Source organism: Papaver somniferum, chromosome 11, assembly GCF_003573695.1.
Source record: "Papaver somniferum cultivar HN1 chromosome 11, ASM357369v1, whole genome shotgun sequence".
Taxonomy (NCBI): Eukaryota; Viridiplantae; Streptophyta; class Magnoliopsida; order Ranunculales; family Papaveraceae; genus Papaver; species Papaver somniferum.
Window position 1 is genome coordinate 76,005,494 of NC_039368.1, and position 17,172 is coordinate 76,022,665.

At 34.1% G+C, this 17,172-nt stretch overlaps 2 protein-coding genes and 2 pseudogenes across 2 annotated transcripts; 3 read left to right on the top strand and 1 right to left on the bottom strand.

Moving 5' to 3' along the window:
• Positions 1-747: 747 nt before the first annotated feature.
• Positions 748-1,877, top strand: LOC113323352 (proline-rich receptor-like protein kinase PERK10). The gene has a single exon (XM_026571639.1). The coding sequence runs from the start codon at positions 1,258-1,260 to the stop codon at positions 1,723-1,725; it is 468 nt and encodes a 155-aa protein (XP_026427424.1). The 5' UTR covers positions 748-1,257; the 3' UTR covers positions 1,726-1,877.
• A 9,408-nt stretch (positions 1,878-11,285) lies between these two features.
• Positions 11,286-12,509, top strand: LOC113324585 (annotated as a pseudogene).
• A 1,231-nt stretch (positions 12,510-13,740) lies between these two features.
• Positions 13,741-16,103, top strand: LOC113323349 (annotated as a pseudogene).
• Positions 16,104-16,110: 7 nt separating this feature from the next.
• LOC113323351 (tyrosine-protein phosphatase DSP3-like) lies at positions 16,111-17,010 on the bottom strand. Its single transcript, XM_026571638.1, has one exon. It carries the CDS (start codon positions 16,955-16,957, stop codon positions 16,337-16,339), a length of 621 nt encoding a protein of 206 aa, XP_026427423.1. The 5' UTR covers positions 16,958-17,010; the 3' UTR covers positions 16,111-16,336.
• Between the last annotated feature and the right edge of the window lie 162 nt (positions 17,011-17,172).

Below are 17,172 nucleotides of genomic sequence, written 5' to 3' on the forward strand. Positions count from 1 at the left end.
AGTTCTTGATTGCAGATAAGCGTAAAATGGCATCTACGATCGCCAATAGGACGAATTACTTATCATGTACAAGCCATCATGACACTTATGTTAATCTTTCTATTGATAGAAGGGCTCAGGACAATACTTTGATAGTTTTATCGCGGGTGAAAACACTCATCTTCCACAACTTGCTTGTGACGACATACATGCAGCCAACATTAGAAGACAACTCATTGGGTACCGATGGAGAACAAAGATTTTCAATGAACTTGAGGAATTATAAATGTACTTTTATCTTTTTAGGTAGTCTTACTATAGTTTTATGGACTTTCGGCGTTGCACTCTTTTCCTTAGCCAGGGATTTACCACAATGGGTTATCCTTGACAAAGTTTTTTATGAGGCAACAAAAGTTAGTCATTCTTTCCAAATTTCCAATTTTATTTGCCATGTATTTTTTATTGTGCTGGTGATTTGGGATGACATTGGAGACATATCCCTATCTAGGACAACCTTTAATGATCATGTTATAGTCACTTAGCCGATTTATTAATATAAATCGATTTATTTCCAAAAAAATCAATACCATTAAACTTGTCGTGATATCTCGAGGAAAAAGAAATGGTTTGTGAGCTTTGTTTCTGATTCAAATCTTCTAAATGTGCACGATTTATAAAGGAGGATACCAGTCCTAAGTGCTGATACCATTTCGTCGATCCAACGGTTAGGATCGGTGGGATCTTTTTATCCTATATGAAACTATAACAACACTTAATAGAACTGATATCCCCTTTATAAATCATGTAAATGTGAAACAAAACAAACGTAAACTTTAACCAGCACTCATCAGTGTGGTATGGTGTGTGACAAAACACTGCGTCCTAAATAACACAGCGTTTGACAACTGCCCTGCATCCTAATAACACAGCGTCACACACATGATACACCCACAAACGAAATTCTCGCCTGAATTGCTGGACTAACTTTAGCTAACCCCCAAAATCCCTTCTCCACCGCCTCTCCCCGTAAACTCGTTTTTCTCCCTGAATTCTTGTTTTCTCGAGATTTCCGTTCTTTCTCGGCTGCCGTTTATAAACAACGTGTCTAAACGCCACCACATTCCCCTTTTACGGTTTTTGCTTCCATATCAAATTCCGATTTCTAAGCCACGATTTCATTCCCTTTTCTATAAACCGCCTTGTCCATATAAAATCTTCTTTCTTCTTTTCATTCTTCAGTTTTACAGTGATTTTCTTGACAGTAATCAAGATCTGGTAATGGCAATGGCGAGATTGAGTCTCTTCTTAGTAGTTTTAGGGATTCTTCTTGTTACAGATGTTTCTTGTGTAGTAGATCCACCAACAATTGCTCCAGTAAGTGGTAACGATTCTCCAGTTTCACAACCTCCGATTCAAAACGTTGAAGCTCCATCACCAGCAGCAATTCTGACATCTCCACCGTCTCCTCCACCATCAGAAGATGTTTCCTCTAAAAACACCTCTTCTTCTCCATCACCATTGCAGTCGGATTCTCCATCGCCGTCGCCAGAGAGTGATGTTGGTAATGTAACAAAGAAATCTTCTCCTCCTCCTCCTTCATCATCATCTTCTTCGATTTCTTCAGGAAAGAAGGCTGGAATAGTAGTTGGTGTGTTGATCGGTGCGGTTCTTGTTGGATTAGGAGGATTTGTCTATAAGAAACGTCAAGATAATATCCGAAGAGCTCAGTATGGATCTTATGTTTGAAGATATCAAAAGATATGATGAAATCTTTTTTTTTCCGATTCTGATTTTCTGATTATTCAATTCGATTACTTTTGTTTGTTAATTCTTTGTTCTTGTTATTAAATTCTCAGTCAAATACTTTTCAATTCAACAGATTTTGTTGAAGAAATACTTTTCTATTCAATAGATTCGATGTTGTTGAGGAATTTTGGATTTACATTGATAGTCAAATTAGGTTTCATTATTTGGTTTCTTCAGTCAAGAAGATTTTAGGCTTTGTGTTAGTCCAGTCTCTCGTCAGTGTCAAAGTCCGGTACCTTCACCGTACCCAAAACATGTTATTGACTAGCCTCGATAGGACCAGGTTCTAGGTTATTAATGTAGCATCTTTTTTTCTCTTTGTTTTCCAGATGTGTTGACTTAATTTTTTAGTTTTGGTTTAGCTGAAATTCAAACGATCGATTGGATGCCAGGTGTAATTTGAGTCTTTGAATATCTCAGTGTTAACAAGATCTCTCGAGAAAAATAGAGTGTTTTACCAATCACCATCATAACCTACTAGGATATGGAATCACCTTTGTGAACTAATGAAAGTATTGAGAGGACTCAAGTAGGCTTAATTTGTGTGCAAAAACTTCATGAAGACGGACCAAGCATGTCAGCTGTGGTTTTCATGTTATGTAGTGAAGAGTACTACTCGAACCCGAACAACCCTTGTTTTTGTGGAAATCAAGTTAACTATTTCATTGGGGCCAGGTAGAAGTAATGGATCACTTGATCTTAAGTTTCATATTTCCTTGGATTGTTTGACATACTAGTTTATCAGCACGGGTCTATTGCTTATGGAATATTGAATGCTCTTTTTATAAACTCTTTTTATATATATAATATATTACAAATTACAAAATCGGAGTAATCCAATAAGTGTTTATGGAATATTGAATGCTCTTTTTATAAACTCTTTTTATATATATAGAATATATTACAAACTTTTTCTGAACTCTTTTTATATATAGAATATATTTCAAATTACAAAATCGAAATAATCCAACAAGTGTTCAAGAAAATAAAATGAACCAAAAAGGGCCAAACACGACGATTATTAAAATTTTATAAGCTCTGATAAAATTATCTGGCATATAAATTATCGTCAAACAAAAACAAGCTCTAAATTACACGCCAAAATTATTTATAGCAACACAATTTTATTTCTTTTAGTTATGCAGCCAACAAATAATTGATCTTTTGTCGTCTATGGTTTTGATGTCTCCTTAGCTGTTTTCACGATGATTAAACTTGTTTTGGTTGGTTGAATAAAATCATACTATTCTTATCAAATCGAAGATTCACACCCCTTTCGCCTATGATTTCTTTGTCGTCTTTGTATGTCTCTTTTTTCTTTTTTGTTGTGAAGTTCTTCAAGGTAGAGATAAGTATACTTTGCCTTTTCATATTGTTCCGCAAGTCTTCTTTGTTCTTCTTTTTGTGAATATGTTGTTTTCTGCCATTTTTTGCTATTCTTTTTTATTACCGCGTGTAGGTAGTAACCTGTATATATTACGAAGATTTTCTAGTTTCATCATGTGTATTTTTTTTTGTGCTAAAATCACTTACATTTGATTTATTTATGTAGAGGATAATTAGGGTGTAGTGTTTTTTTTCCATATTTTGTTTTAATATTTTATCTAAATTCTGAATTATATTCTTAAGATATCTTATTTGTTTCCATATTTTTATCTAAATTGAGAAACCCTAATTTTTATCTAAGGTAAGCAAACCATCTTTTCGCACGAAAAATATTTTGGACAGTGTACCTACTCAAATTTTACGGCAGCAAAGATCTAAATGCATATGGTAATTATAATCCCATACCATTTAAAGGATGATGGGAAGATTTTGGGCAATGTAGCTACAAAAATTTACGGCAGCAAAGATCTAAATTCTAAATTCATATGGTAATGATCCCATACCATATAAATTCATAGGGTTTTTTCTCCAAGAAAAATTTGCCTGCATAGGATTTGAGCTTAAATTTGCGCATATACCTTGGACATCTGGTAATCAATTTATCTAAAGTCATTGCACCGGGAGGGCTTTTCAGATGCGTTATTGTTTGGAAATTCACGAATAACCACTTCACAATAGCATATATCAAGTTAAACAAATTATTCTGAAAATGGTAGCATAAGTGCAAAACTAGAAAAACCATAACATTTACTAAAAGGGAATCCATAACAAAGTTGGAATTGTTTGTGATATACAAAAATCACATCTAAACAAATCTATTCCTAAGAAAAATAAAACAAATTCATTCCTAAGACAAAATAAAAGCAAATCTCTAATTCAAGATATCTTAACCTTCTACTCATGAGTCTCATTCCAATAGGTCACTGCTTGGAGAATAATACGGTCTATAGACCCGAAATTTTCAGGAATGTGTTGATGAACAATAGTTTTGGTATATCCATCTGGTAAATCATTCTTTCTGATGGTAGTGATTTTTGTTTTTGATGGCTCCTTAGCTTTATTTGAAATGCCAATGTATGTGGGATTGTCATTTTCATCGAAAGCCTCATCAAAAGCCCCTGGTTTCAAGTAAAACCCAACACTTTGTAAGCTCTGTGCCTTGCATCTGTCAATGTGCATTGCAAAGACAATTTTTATTGGAAATTGACATCTAGTTAGTGGTATGGTGTTCTTGATTTCATCACACTTCTTCCTATCACCACTTCTTCTCCAACTGCAGCTCTTGTTAACACTTCCGCAACAATTTCATGTTCTAGTAGCTTTGTTATAATTAACATTGTGCCCGCAACAATGTCTTGTCCCCTGGTTAGTCCACTCAAGAGAATAATTGGCAGTCCAATTTTTAATCTTAGTTCATGAGGCGGCATGTACGCATCTTCAACTTTGTTTAGAAATTCTTTGGAATACAACCGCACTGCTTTAGTGTAATTATCAGTAGTAAAAGACACATAATCCCTGCTCAGGTATTCACGTCCTTCTCCTGGAAACAGGGCTGCGATGCGCTTATTTATTTCATTGATCTTGTCATCTTGATAAGCGAGAATAACAACATGAGCGACGTACTTTTTTCTGAATCTATTTCTTACCAAATCCCCATATGAGGATGAGACTGGATTGAGAAACTCATTCTCAGTGGATAGAAATTGAAAGAACTTTGTCCGCGTAGTAACCACTGCTTGAGCTCCTCCATTAATGGTATTTAAAAGATTTCTCAAATATTGATTTTCTGTCATACCTGTGGTTCAATAAACAGTATGCCACACGAAAAGATTCCTCAAATATTGATTTTCTGTCATACTTGTGGTTCAATAAACAGTATGCCACACGAAATTGATAATACATCATGTTTATCATACGATCTAACATATATTATGCGCCATTAATATGTTTAAATTATGCGAAAATTTTAAAACACACAATGCTTATTAAACGATCGACTATATACGCGATTAATATGATTAAATCATGTGAAAGGTAGATGAATCTCAAAAGATAATGACTAACCTTGTGTGTACTCAGAAAACGAAATCAATCGTGTGAAACCCGCAACGATGTATTAGTCATTTCCTATTTATATATAATTTTTGAAACACGGTTATATATGGTCTATTTTATGAAGGCTACATATGATGACCATTGGTAATTGGAATCTTGAAAACCAACGTGTTCCATGTTGATCTGATTGCTAGCATTTCCAACCTTGAATCACTGCCATTCCATCAGTTCACCGGTATATTAGGACATTCATTTTGACATAGTAACCTCATGTCCAAGGTGATCAATTCTCTCATTAGGGACTCTTGTTGGTCTATCCTTTTCACAACTTGCACATTCTATATCCATCCCAAAACAACAATAAAACATTAGGTTAAACCCTCATCAAAGAGCAGCGGCATTATGAGATAATATGAAAAACATATAAGGTTAATGTTGGCCATTGTGACAAATGGAGTTTGTGTCGTGAAATCACAGCTAATTCGATTCAATACACCTAAGCACAGTATTCCATTTACGAAATTCAGTTAGCATTGTTTGCTGGTCTTATTTTTCCTTTACTTGTCACCAAAAATGACAAATTTCCAGATCTAATTATTGGGTATCCCAATATTACTAAACAAAATATCATCGATAATCCTCTTATGGAAGATATTTCACACTATGGACAATGTGAATATGTGCAAGAAGGGTTTATATATGGTGATAACAAATGAAAAACATTACAACTGTTTCAGTTTCAAACTACTCGTCCAAATACATTAAGCCCTATATGCAAGATATTTAAGACATTTACAACATACAAAAACTTTAAAATATTGAAAAGTACTAAAGAAACCATTATCGTTATCAAGTATGTGTATTCTCTTCCACATAAACTGGAGATCGATGTTTGAGATAAGTCCATGGAACTTGGGTAAGAAGTTAAGAACGTCCCTTATGGATAAAAAGAAGGAGACTATATAATTCCAAATTTTCATGATAAATTTAAGTTTTGTCAAGAAAATTTGAGATATAATTGGATAAAAAGAAGGAGACTACTGATGACTTTCCTTTCCGCCACATCATTGGATTGCATGACATGCTACTTGAAGAGATTGAATTAATTGTTTCGGTAGAAATAAACCCTTTATAAACACTTCCAATTCCTTCTCGACTCCTCCATGGCTCTATCTGATCGAAAAAACATATACAAATTTTTATTTTAAATTTGTGCGTTAAACAAATAAAAACTACTAAGTAGGCAAAATAAAAATAAAATGATGGAAGAAAAAACCAAAATTGTGTTCCATGTTAGTTACCTTTTTCTCTATTTTTCTTTAAAATAATCCTTGAAAAAAGAATCAAAAGAAAATATAACAAAAATATCAAAACCAAAAATAAATGATATTAATGGTCTGCGTAACTAAGAAAATGAAGAGAAAAAAAAATCAAAAATCAAACCAAACTATTTGATACAACAACGATATTAGCATGATATCACAACAATATTAGCAGAATGAATTTATACCTCGACGTTGTTAGATTTATGCCTCTTGCCTGGTTACAACAGCTTGGGTTAGTAGTCATAAATCTAATCACTTTGAACTATTATAATTCAGTTAGCATTATAGTAGAACCTCTATAAATTAATACTCGTTAAAATAATAATATCGCTAAAATAATAAAATTTATTAGTCCCCTTGTTAGGCCTGTAGTGCTAAAATAATAATCTCGAAAATATAATAATTTAATACGTTTCAAAATTCTCCCTTAAATATTTATAGGTCCGAAATATTATATAAATTAATAATTACTAATAAGAAAATTGCAAAGTTTTTTATACATATCAAACTTTAATTAGGGTTATTGACCGATAATTTCCAATGGATGAATACGTATCTAATTTTCTATAGGCAAAAGTCGTAGAGTACTTCAAATTCCAAATCCTTCAAATTAAAGGAGTAAATTCAATTTATGGACCTTATCAATAGGAAATATTCTCTAAATTAATATATTATTGATTTATCTTTAAAATAATAAATTATTAATTTATCGATAATTTAATATCTCTTTAAATTAATAAAATTTAGTGGTCCCAACATTATTAAATTATAGAGGTTTAACAGTATTTGTTTCCCATGAGGTTCATCATAGAGGTGTGTACTACCATGGTTTATGTAGTCACCCGAAGACATCCACTAAAATCGAGCAATAACAAAATTTAATGCATCGACAACAAAAACATAACTATCAATTATTCTGGCAAGTGTCACTTGTCCTCACCGGAATTCTTCAAAGCCAGTCGCAACAAAAATGAGAACATAAGGAATACGTATAAACATTATAATACAAATCAAAATATGGTAATATATAAGGGCAAGGTAAAGTTGAGAAACTATAAGCTCCGTTTTGCATCAAAATCTAAATCGTTCACGGATGCATATTTTACCTTATTAAAATGCATCTCAGCTATAATAAATACCAATGTTGCAGTGATATGACGCGAATAAGACATAAAACACAGAAGATTAGCACTTCAACCATGTCCACGATCTCTGGCCTATTGAAGACAACATTGGACTTGATGGTTCCTGCATGGCACCTGAACATGATTATTATAATCCACAAATTCGCATGCAAGTGGAAAAAACTCTTCACTTTTTTGAAAGTTCGAAAAAACTAATGGAAACAACTCCCGTATCACTTCCCAGTTATGTGGTCACGTATACTCTTCCGCGTCACTAAGAAGGTAGAAAAAACATGTCAGAAACAATATCCATGATAAGGAAACTAAACTAAATATACATATTGCAAACCGCTATACATATAGCAAACCCCAAATTTGAAACCGATCACATCAAACCCTACAAAAACTGCGAGTAAAGATAATGATACCACCAGGTCAAAATTAAATATTAAGAGGGATGAAACGCACTTGACAATTAAAGTCATATTCATCTATGTATACAGAGACACATCTCAGTTAACTGCAATGCCACCGCTTAAATCGATTCTCCGCCAGGTTAAAAAAAAGTATCGAGAGAACACTAATGCACATAACCTTTCATAATGGTATCCGATCGAGGCATCATAACCAACACCTAACGCGGAACATCTAATACCCCTTCACAGGCTGCACTATTAAATCATTAGTAGGTTGCAATAAATCATCAACATAAATCAAGTTACATGAGAAATTTAAAAGCTAAAGAAGCAAAATCGAATTTAATAAGGACTTACTCCGTGAATGGTTGTCTGAACACTAAATGCAACAGCAACAGAGGGAGGGCAATGCTTACAGTAACTTCTTTTGCAGTAACTAACAGTAAAATAAATTAAAGTGCTATTTCATATGTACACAGCAATTAGAATAAAAAGAGGAACACAAATAGGGAAAAACAAATACATGGTTCTAGCCACAAAAGAAAAAACAAACAAACGATAAGTCCCATTAGAAGTTCAAAAAAGAAAACAAAAGACAAATCTAAAAGACGAAAAACAAAATATTAAAACCACATGAAAAGCTAAAAAACCAACAGCTAGTTTATTTTTCCTCCCTATAAATGGAACGCTCAATAATGAATACTTTTACTTGTTTATCTATTCATCATCATTAAGACCGCGAAAGAGAACAATTATGGATTACTGAAAAAATTAGTGTTTTCTCACCACAAAATAAAACCACATCTAAGCTAAGAACTTAAATCCTAAAAGAAAAAAAATCACCTTGTGACATGAAATACACTTTCTATGGTACCAACAAAATAAACGACAACTACAACACCTAACAAAAAATTAATGTAGACAACTATGCAATAATAAGATATTCAAAATTTGCCTTTCCATCATGTGCATATAAAAACTACTAAATATTAAAACATTTATCACAGAACAAAAACTTACCGATATTCGATACCAACAAACTTCAAAGCGAGATAAAAAAAAAATCAACCGAGTTGTTTTTGAAAGAGAAGCAGCGCCAATGATTAAAAAAATCACCTAAGTTGTTTTTGAAAAAGAGAAGCAGCGCCAATGGATTACACTTAGAGGATACCTGCAAATCAAACGACGACCACGGATTAGAAAATTAAAATCAAAACCAAAAAGAAAAAGTATTCAAGCCGCCATCAAAGAAGCATCGTGGACACAATGAATTTTGGCCTTAGCTCGGGTGCTTTATATAGAGGGTTACCAAGTTTAGAGATTCCATTTAAAAAAAAACTCTATTTAGGTAATAATACCATTTATTATCTTAAATGTTATGTAGTATTTATGATTTCAGATATTGACTATATTTTTTTATATCCACATTAATTGTTGCAATATCTTTGTCCAAAAAATATCGAGCATATCTGTAGAATTTTCTTACTTTTATTTTTTATTTTATTTATTTATGGAATGAATATTATTAAAAATATTTTTTTTAAAAAATAATATTGAACCTTGTTCATTGTTATTTTCTCCTTTTTTTTTTCTTTTACAATATCATACTTTTATTCTCCACGATTTTCTATTAATGATTTTGTATTTCGACTACTGCACAGGACAAACAATGGATTATTTAACGAAAAAGGAAGCACGCTTCGATCAGGTAAGTATTCATAACTTTTATATATTTTGAGTTTAAATTTTAATTCTTAATCAAAATTTGATCAAAGCTTTTTAATTTTTTTTCTTGATTTCTTTGGAGTCGTAGTTGGAAACCACAATTAGTTTATTTTTATTAATAGAATTGTAATAATTAGGTTTAGTTTATTTATAAGATGTGTAATTGGACATTGAATATTATTTATTTTTTTAAAATTTTATCCGTACTTTGGAGTTGTAATTAGGCGGTTTTATTACAAACACTATAAATGGACATTGGATTTTTTTTAATTCACATGATTGATCTAATTTTATGATGAAATCATGATGAATATTGCATATTTAATTTTATCATGATGAAATTATTTTTTTCTTTTTTTCTGGTAATGTTGAAATTGTTTATATTTGTTTTATTATGTTTCCAAGATTAATAAGATTTAGTAATTTTAGGTAATTATTTTCAAAAATATTATTGGTAAATAATATTTCGCGGGACCAAAAGATTCCCTTCAATTTCTATTGGCTGAAATTTTAAATGGTGGATCCAGAATCAACCAGAAGCTCCGGTTAACCACATCGCTTAAAAAAATTCTATTTTTATATAGAGAATATATTGGTAGGATGCATTTCACTTGTAATATTTTAAAATACCGGGAAAACACTTTTGTATGTCAATTCTTTGTTTCGATTATTAAATTCTAAGTCAAATACTTTTCAAATTCCGTACATTTTGTCGAAGAATTTGGATATACAATAGTCAATAGGATTCATATTTGATTTATCAGTCAAAGAAGAATTTAGTTTGGGTATATGCCATTATCTCGTAATTTTGCCAAGTCCGGTACCACCATACCCAAAATATGCCTTAGGCTCTCGATATACCTAGAACTGTCGACCTATCAAGAACACAATTTCCTGATGCATTGACCTTTGTTTGTGATGAGTTCGTTAGTTAGCAGCTTTCAAAATTCAAACTGGTAGATCGATCAACACTTGTACGACTCCATTTCTTTCACATCTGGATAGTTCTTGTACTGCCAAATTGAAAAATCCTAGTCTTAGTCTAATTTGTGAACTTTGAACCAAGTGAATAGCCATTGTACCTAGTGAAATTTTTAGAAAAAGAAAATTTTAAGGAAATGAAGATGCCGATGGCTGTGAAAATGATTAAGGTAGTCTACAATGAATTAAAAATAGACACAACACGAGACGAAGGATTAGCTGATAACATCTGCAACTCGGTCTAGTCTCTATGATTTATACAATTGCATAGATAGATACTCGGTCTAGTCTCTATGATTTACCATACCAAACATTTGATTTCTAAATTCCATGTTTAAATGTTCAACATACACATAAGTTAGCTATCAATTGCTTTTGACTTCAATTTCTTGCTTTTGCGAATATCATCAGCGATCATGTCGCTGCTGCTTCTTTTTTTCTGCACTTGTCTGTTCTTATTCTCGAAAACCTCCAATGCAAAGGATACCATGGTTCAAAACGAATATCTCGGTGTTAACAAGACCTTAGTGTCATCTGGTCAAACATTCGAATCAGGCTTCTTCGGTACAAATAATACCAAGAATTTGTACTTGGGAATATGGTATAAGAATATAACACCAACTTTCGTTGTATGGGTCGCAAACAGGAATCATCCGTTGACGGATGTAGCTGGGGTTTTTAAAATAGTAGATGATGGAAATATTGTTGTTCTCAATGGTTCAAAAAGGATTATCTGGTCATCTAATTCAACAAGGTTAAAGCCCGTTATTCAACTCTTAGAGTCTGGAAATCTTGTTTTCAAGGACGGGTTTTTTCACAACTCACCAAGTTACATATGGCAAAGTTTTGATTATCCTACAAATACTCGATTAACTGAAATGAAATTTGGATGGGACCTAAAGATTGGCCTAAATCGTTATCTGACATCATGGAAGAACGTCAACGACCCTTCTATTGGGGATTATTCTTATGGTGTTGAGCTTACTGGATTACCTCAATTTGTTTTACGTTATGGATCGGTGAAACAGTTTCGTTCTGGGGTGTGGAATGGAGTTCAATTTAGTGGTCTTCAAAATATTAAGCCTAATGAAATTTTCAGCAGCACTGTCGTCATAAAAATAGAATCGTACACAGGGATCTCAAAGCCAGTAACATTCTTTTAGACTGAAATATGAACCGGAAAATCTCAGATTTTGGGTTGGCAAGATTTTTAGGAGGCGAACAAACTGAAGCGAAGACAGAGAGACTAGCTGGAACTTATGGTTATGTCTCCAGAGTATGCAGTAGATGGTCATTTCTCTGTGAAATCCGATGTTTTTTGCTTCGGGGTACCAGTGCTAGAGATAACAAGTGGAAAGAAGAATAGAGGGTTTCACCATGACAACCACCATCGTAACCTATTAGGACACGCATGGATATTATGGAATGAAGGTTACCCTTGCGAACCAATGGAGCCAGGTTTGGGGGACTCAAATTCTGCAACTTCTCTTGAAGTTTTGAGATGTATTCAAATAGGCTTATTATGTGTGTAAAAACTTCCTGAAGACAGACCAAGTATGTCAGATGTGGTTTTCATGTTAAGTAGTCCAAATTCACTACTACTCGAACCCAAGCAACCAGGGTTTTTCGTCGAAAGAAGCTTAGACGGTCATGTGAATACTAATCCTAGAAATTCTGGAAATCAAGTAACTAACTCATTAGAGGCCAGGTAGAACTAGTGAGTTACTTGTTTGTAATTTTTCATATTTTCTTTGTATTTTTGTTTTCTGACATGAAAGAGGCCGGTACTAGGCATACTGAAAAGGCCAAAGTAAATAAGATGCAACCAAATAAGCCTCTTAAAATTGAATTTACATAATCCCTCCGTTCCATTTTAATATGCTGGTTTTGTTTTTGGAGAAAATTAAGAGAACTAATCATTGAAAGTGGTCCTCATGACACTTGTCAATAAAAGAAGTGAAGTGAAGTGAAATGGTCCCCATGACACTTGTCATCAAAAGAAATATAGTGAAATGGTACACATGACACTTGTCATCAAAAGAAATTAAGAGAAAAGTGGTTCCACAAAACTAAAGTAACATTTGACTTTTCCAATTAGGAAACCAGCCTATTTTTTTGAAACATTTATTTTAGGAAACCAGCCTATTAAAAAGGAACGGAGGGAGTATGTATTATGTATACGTTCAGTTATCGCCTCAATTAGCATCTTAATATTGACTTAAGTATGTGTGTGAAGGAAATGGTAGGTCTGAAATTAGCCAGGAAAGCTAAGCATTACCTTAATTCGTTTGTCATCCTGGCACTACACTTTCTGTCAAGACACCTAAAATAAAAATACTAGCAAAATTACTAACTCGAGTCAATTCTCAAATTTGAGCAAAACGGGGTTGCATCCCCAGTTGATGGGATAGTGTTACAGTTACTTGGTGAAAAAATCCTAAATCTTGAAACCACCTTAGTCTTGGTCGAATTTGAGCATCGTGAATGAAGGGGTAGTCTTTGTATTCGTGTACCTATTGAGAAAATATTGAAAACGAAAATTCAAGGAAATGACCATTTCATTAAGGCAGTTCTACAATGATCTAAATTAGGAGAAATTCATATCCTGAGACGAAGGTGCAGCTGGCAATGCTTGTATAACATTTTGCGACTCAGTCTAGTCTCCTAAGAATAATATAAATGCTTAGATAGTGACAGCACTATTTTAAATGGTCATAGTTTAAATGTTCAAAATACAGATAAATTATCGGATTCATTACAGATTTTGTATTCATTTCATTTAACTTTTTATGTCATTGACTTTTTGACTTTAGTCTCTTGTTTGAACTATCTAGGAAATTTCTTAGCGACTTCGGTTTTAGACTAAATTGTAGTTTAGCCTATCAACTAGACTTTTTTGCACTGCAACGAGAATTATTGATATTCAAGCTATCATGTCTCTGCTTCTATTCCTCTGCACTTTTTTATTCATATTCTCGAAAAGCTCAATTGCAAATGATATGATGGTTCAAAACGAATATCTTAGTGTTGGCAAAACCTTAGTTTCATCAGGCCAAACCTTCGAATTTGGCTTTTTCAGTAAAAATAATACCAAAGAATATGTATTTGGGAATTTGGTTTAAGAATATAACACCTATTACAGTCGTATGGGTTGCAAACAGAAATCAGCCGTTGACGGATTCAGCTGGAAATTTTACTTTTAACAGATGAGGGGAACATTGCCATTCTCAATGGTTATTTGGTCAACAAGGTCAGCAGTAGGCAACCCCGTTGTTCAACTATTAGAGTCTGGAAATCTTGTTTTAAAGGATGATTCCGCAAGTTATATATGGCAAAGTTTTGATTATCCTACGGATACTCGATTACCTGGAATGAAACTTGGGTTGGACCTAAAAAATGGCTTCAGTCGGAATCTGACATCATGGAAGAACGCCGCCGACCCTTCTCTAGGAGACTATTCTTATGTCATGGATATTACTGGCTTACCTCAATTTGTTCTTCTCAATGCATCAACGAAACAGTTTCGGTCTGGGGTATGGAATGGAGTTCTATATACTGGTCGTGTAGGTTTTAAGCTTTTAGACATATTCAGAAACATAAATGACATAAACGCCGATGAAGTAACTTCTTCATTCGAAAACGGGGGCAACCACTCATCTGTTATTACAAGGGAGCTACTCAACGAACAGGGAAAACTTCAACGATTTCGATGGGATAAGCAGACTATGAAGTGGATTGAAATGTTGGTGCTCCCAAGAGATAAGTGTGATGATTACAATCATTGCGGTATTAACAGTATTTGCAACATAGCTAGTACCCCAACGTGCCAATATTTGCAAGGTTTCACAGCGATATCACCACAGCAACGGAGCATCAACAACTGGATAGATGGTTGTGTTCGAAAAAAAAATCTAGAGTGTGCAAGCAATATATTTGTACAAATTAAAGGGCTTAAATTGCCTGACATGATACATTTTTTGGTGAACAAGAGTATGAGCCTTAAAGAATGTGATTCAGAGTGTAAGAGAAACTGTTTTTGTACAGCTTATGCTAACTCAGATATTCGTGAAGGTGGAAGTGGTTGTATACTCTGGTTTGATGATCTTTTCGATGTTAGAAATTTTAGTTTTGTCCCTCTTAACCAACCTCTCTTCATACGATTAGCGTCATCTGAAGGAGAACCGATATTCAATAACACGAAGAACAAAAAGAATAGTTGAATGCTAATGAAAGTCCTAATCCCAGTAAGTTCAGGTATGTTATTCTTTTGTTTGGTCATCTTCTTAATCATTTGGAGAACTAGGGGAACGGACACAGTACTTAATGATGGTGAGAGACAGAATGAAGATTTGGACTTACCTTTGTTCGATTTGATTACTATACAAAGTGCAACAAACAACTTCTCTCACACAAACAAAATAGGAGAAGGTGGTTTTGGGCCTCTATATAAGGGTAAGACATCAGAAGGACAAGAAATAGCTGTGAAGAGGCTCTCCAAGGATTCTGGTCAAGGCATCACTGAGTTTAAAAACGAGGTAATATTGATTGCAAAACTTCAACACCGCAATCTTGTTAAGCTTTTAGGTTGTTGCATTCAAGGAGAAGAAAAGATATTGGTCTACGAGTATATGCCAAATGCAAGCTTGGACTATTTCATTTTTGATAAGAAGAGAAGCAAACTGTTGGATTGGGATACACGTCTGAGCATTGTGAAGGGTATTGCGAAAGGACTTCTTTATCTGCATCAAGATTCTAGTTTGAGAATTGTTCACCGGGATCTGAAAGCCAGTAACATTCTGCTAGACTGGAATATGAACCCGAAAATTTCAGACTTTGGAATGGCAAGACTGTTAGGAGGCGAACAGACTGAAGCAGAGACAGAGAGACTAGCTGGAACATATGGTTATATGTCTCCAGAGTATGCAATAGATGGCCATTTTTCCGTGAAATCCGATGTTTTCAGCTTCGGCATACTAGTGTTAGAGACAATGAGTGGAAAAAAGAACAGAGGGTTTTATCATGACAATCACTTGTGAACTAATGGAACCGGGTTTGGAGGACTCAAATTCTGCAACATCTCATGAAGTGTTGAGATGCATTCAAGTAGGTTTATTATGTGTTCAAAAACTTCCTGAAGACAGACCAAGTATATCAGCTGTGGTTTTCATGTTAAGTACTGAAAATTCATTACTACTCGAACCCAAAGAGCCCGGATTCTTTGTCGAAAGAAGTTTTGATGATCATACAAACTCTTATTCAAAAAATTCTGAAAATCAAGTAACCGATTCATTAGTGGCCAGGTAGAACTAGTGACTTGCTTGTTTGTAAATTTTCATATTTTATTTGTATTTTGGTTTTCTGACATGAAAGGTGTCAGTTCTCAGTATATTGTAAAGGCCAAAGCAAATAAGATGCGCAGTTAAACAAAACAAGCCTCTTAAATTTGAAGTTACATATGTACATGTTCACTCATCGACTCGAAATTTTGCAAGTCATGGTTAATAAAGTAAGCGAAATTGCAATGCAAATGTCATATTCCCTAACCCGATACCCCCCACATCAAGCCTATATTTGCACCACCAGCGGTTGCGGCTGCCAGTGCATTGTTGTTCGCCATCTCTTCTTGGTAAACCAAACACTGCTTCCCGTAACTGATTCCACTGTAAAATCTCTGACCAAGGCATGAACTAGTATCATAATTCTCAATAAAATTCATATCGCTTGGCCTGGCTTTCTCCCCTGCAAACCGCTGGTATTCTTTTAGCACACAAGACAAACACCAGTTCTTCACTTTCCTGTAACAACCGACAACACAACCTGTCCTGTGTTTCCCGTGTTTGCAGTGAATCAAAATTGGATGATTTCTAACATCAAGCAACACCTTTACAGCCTCGGTGATCGTATCATCAGAAACCGACTCCTTTTTAGTTCCCTGAAGGCCGAACTGAAAAAGCTTAACGTTCTTAGACTGCAAAAACTTTGTATTCTCTTCGGGATATGGTTCGGGACACAAACATAGAATCGATTTCAGGTTTAGGGTCTCGATGAAGGGGAAATTAGAAGAATTTGGAAAACTGCACCTGTAAATCCCTGTTTCAACAATCGCGAAGTTCTCTGGAGTGTTTTGGTGATGATCGGCCCTTTCTCTAACTATTCCCATAATCTGTATTCTCAAAAACTAGCTAATGCCAAAGTGCTAAACAGCAGCTAGATTGTTTGATATTGAAAGCTCGTGCTGCGCTAGGCTATATATATTGAGTTAGAATCTGCGTTTGGCCTTGGCTTTTCCCTTTTCTGGTTTGAATCGGAAGCTCAAGGGAATCCGGAATCCTAAAACAAACCAATATGACAAAAAAAACTTTAATTTTTGAGTGG

Coding starts and splice junctions, on each gene's coding strand:
- LOC113323351 (XM_026571638.1), bottom strand. CDS start 16,957: ATGGGAATAGTTAGAGAAAGGGCCGATCATCACCAAAACACTCCAGAG.
- LOC113323352 (XM_026571639.1), top strand. CDS start 1,258: ATGGCAATGGCGAGATTGAGTCTCTTCTTAGTAGTTTTAGGGATTCTT.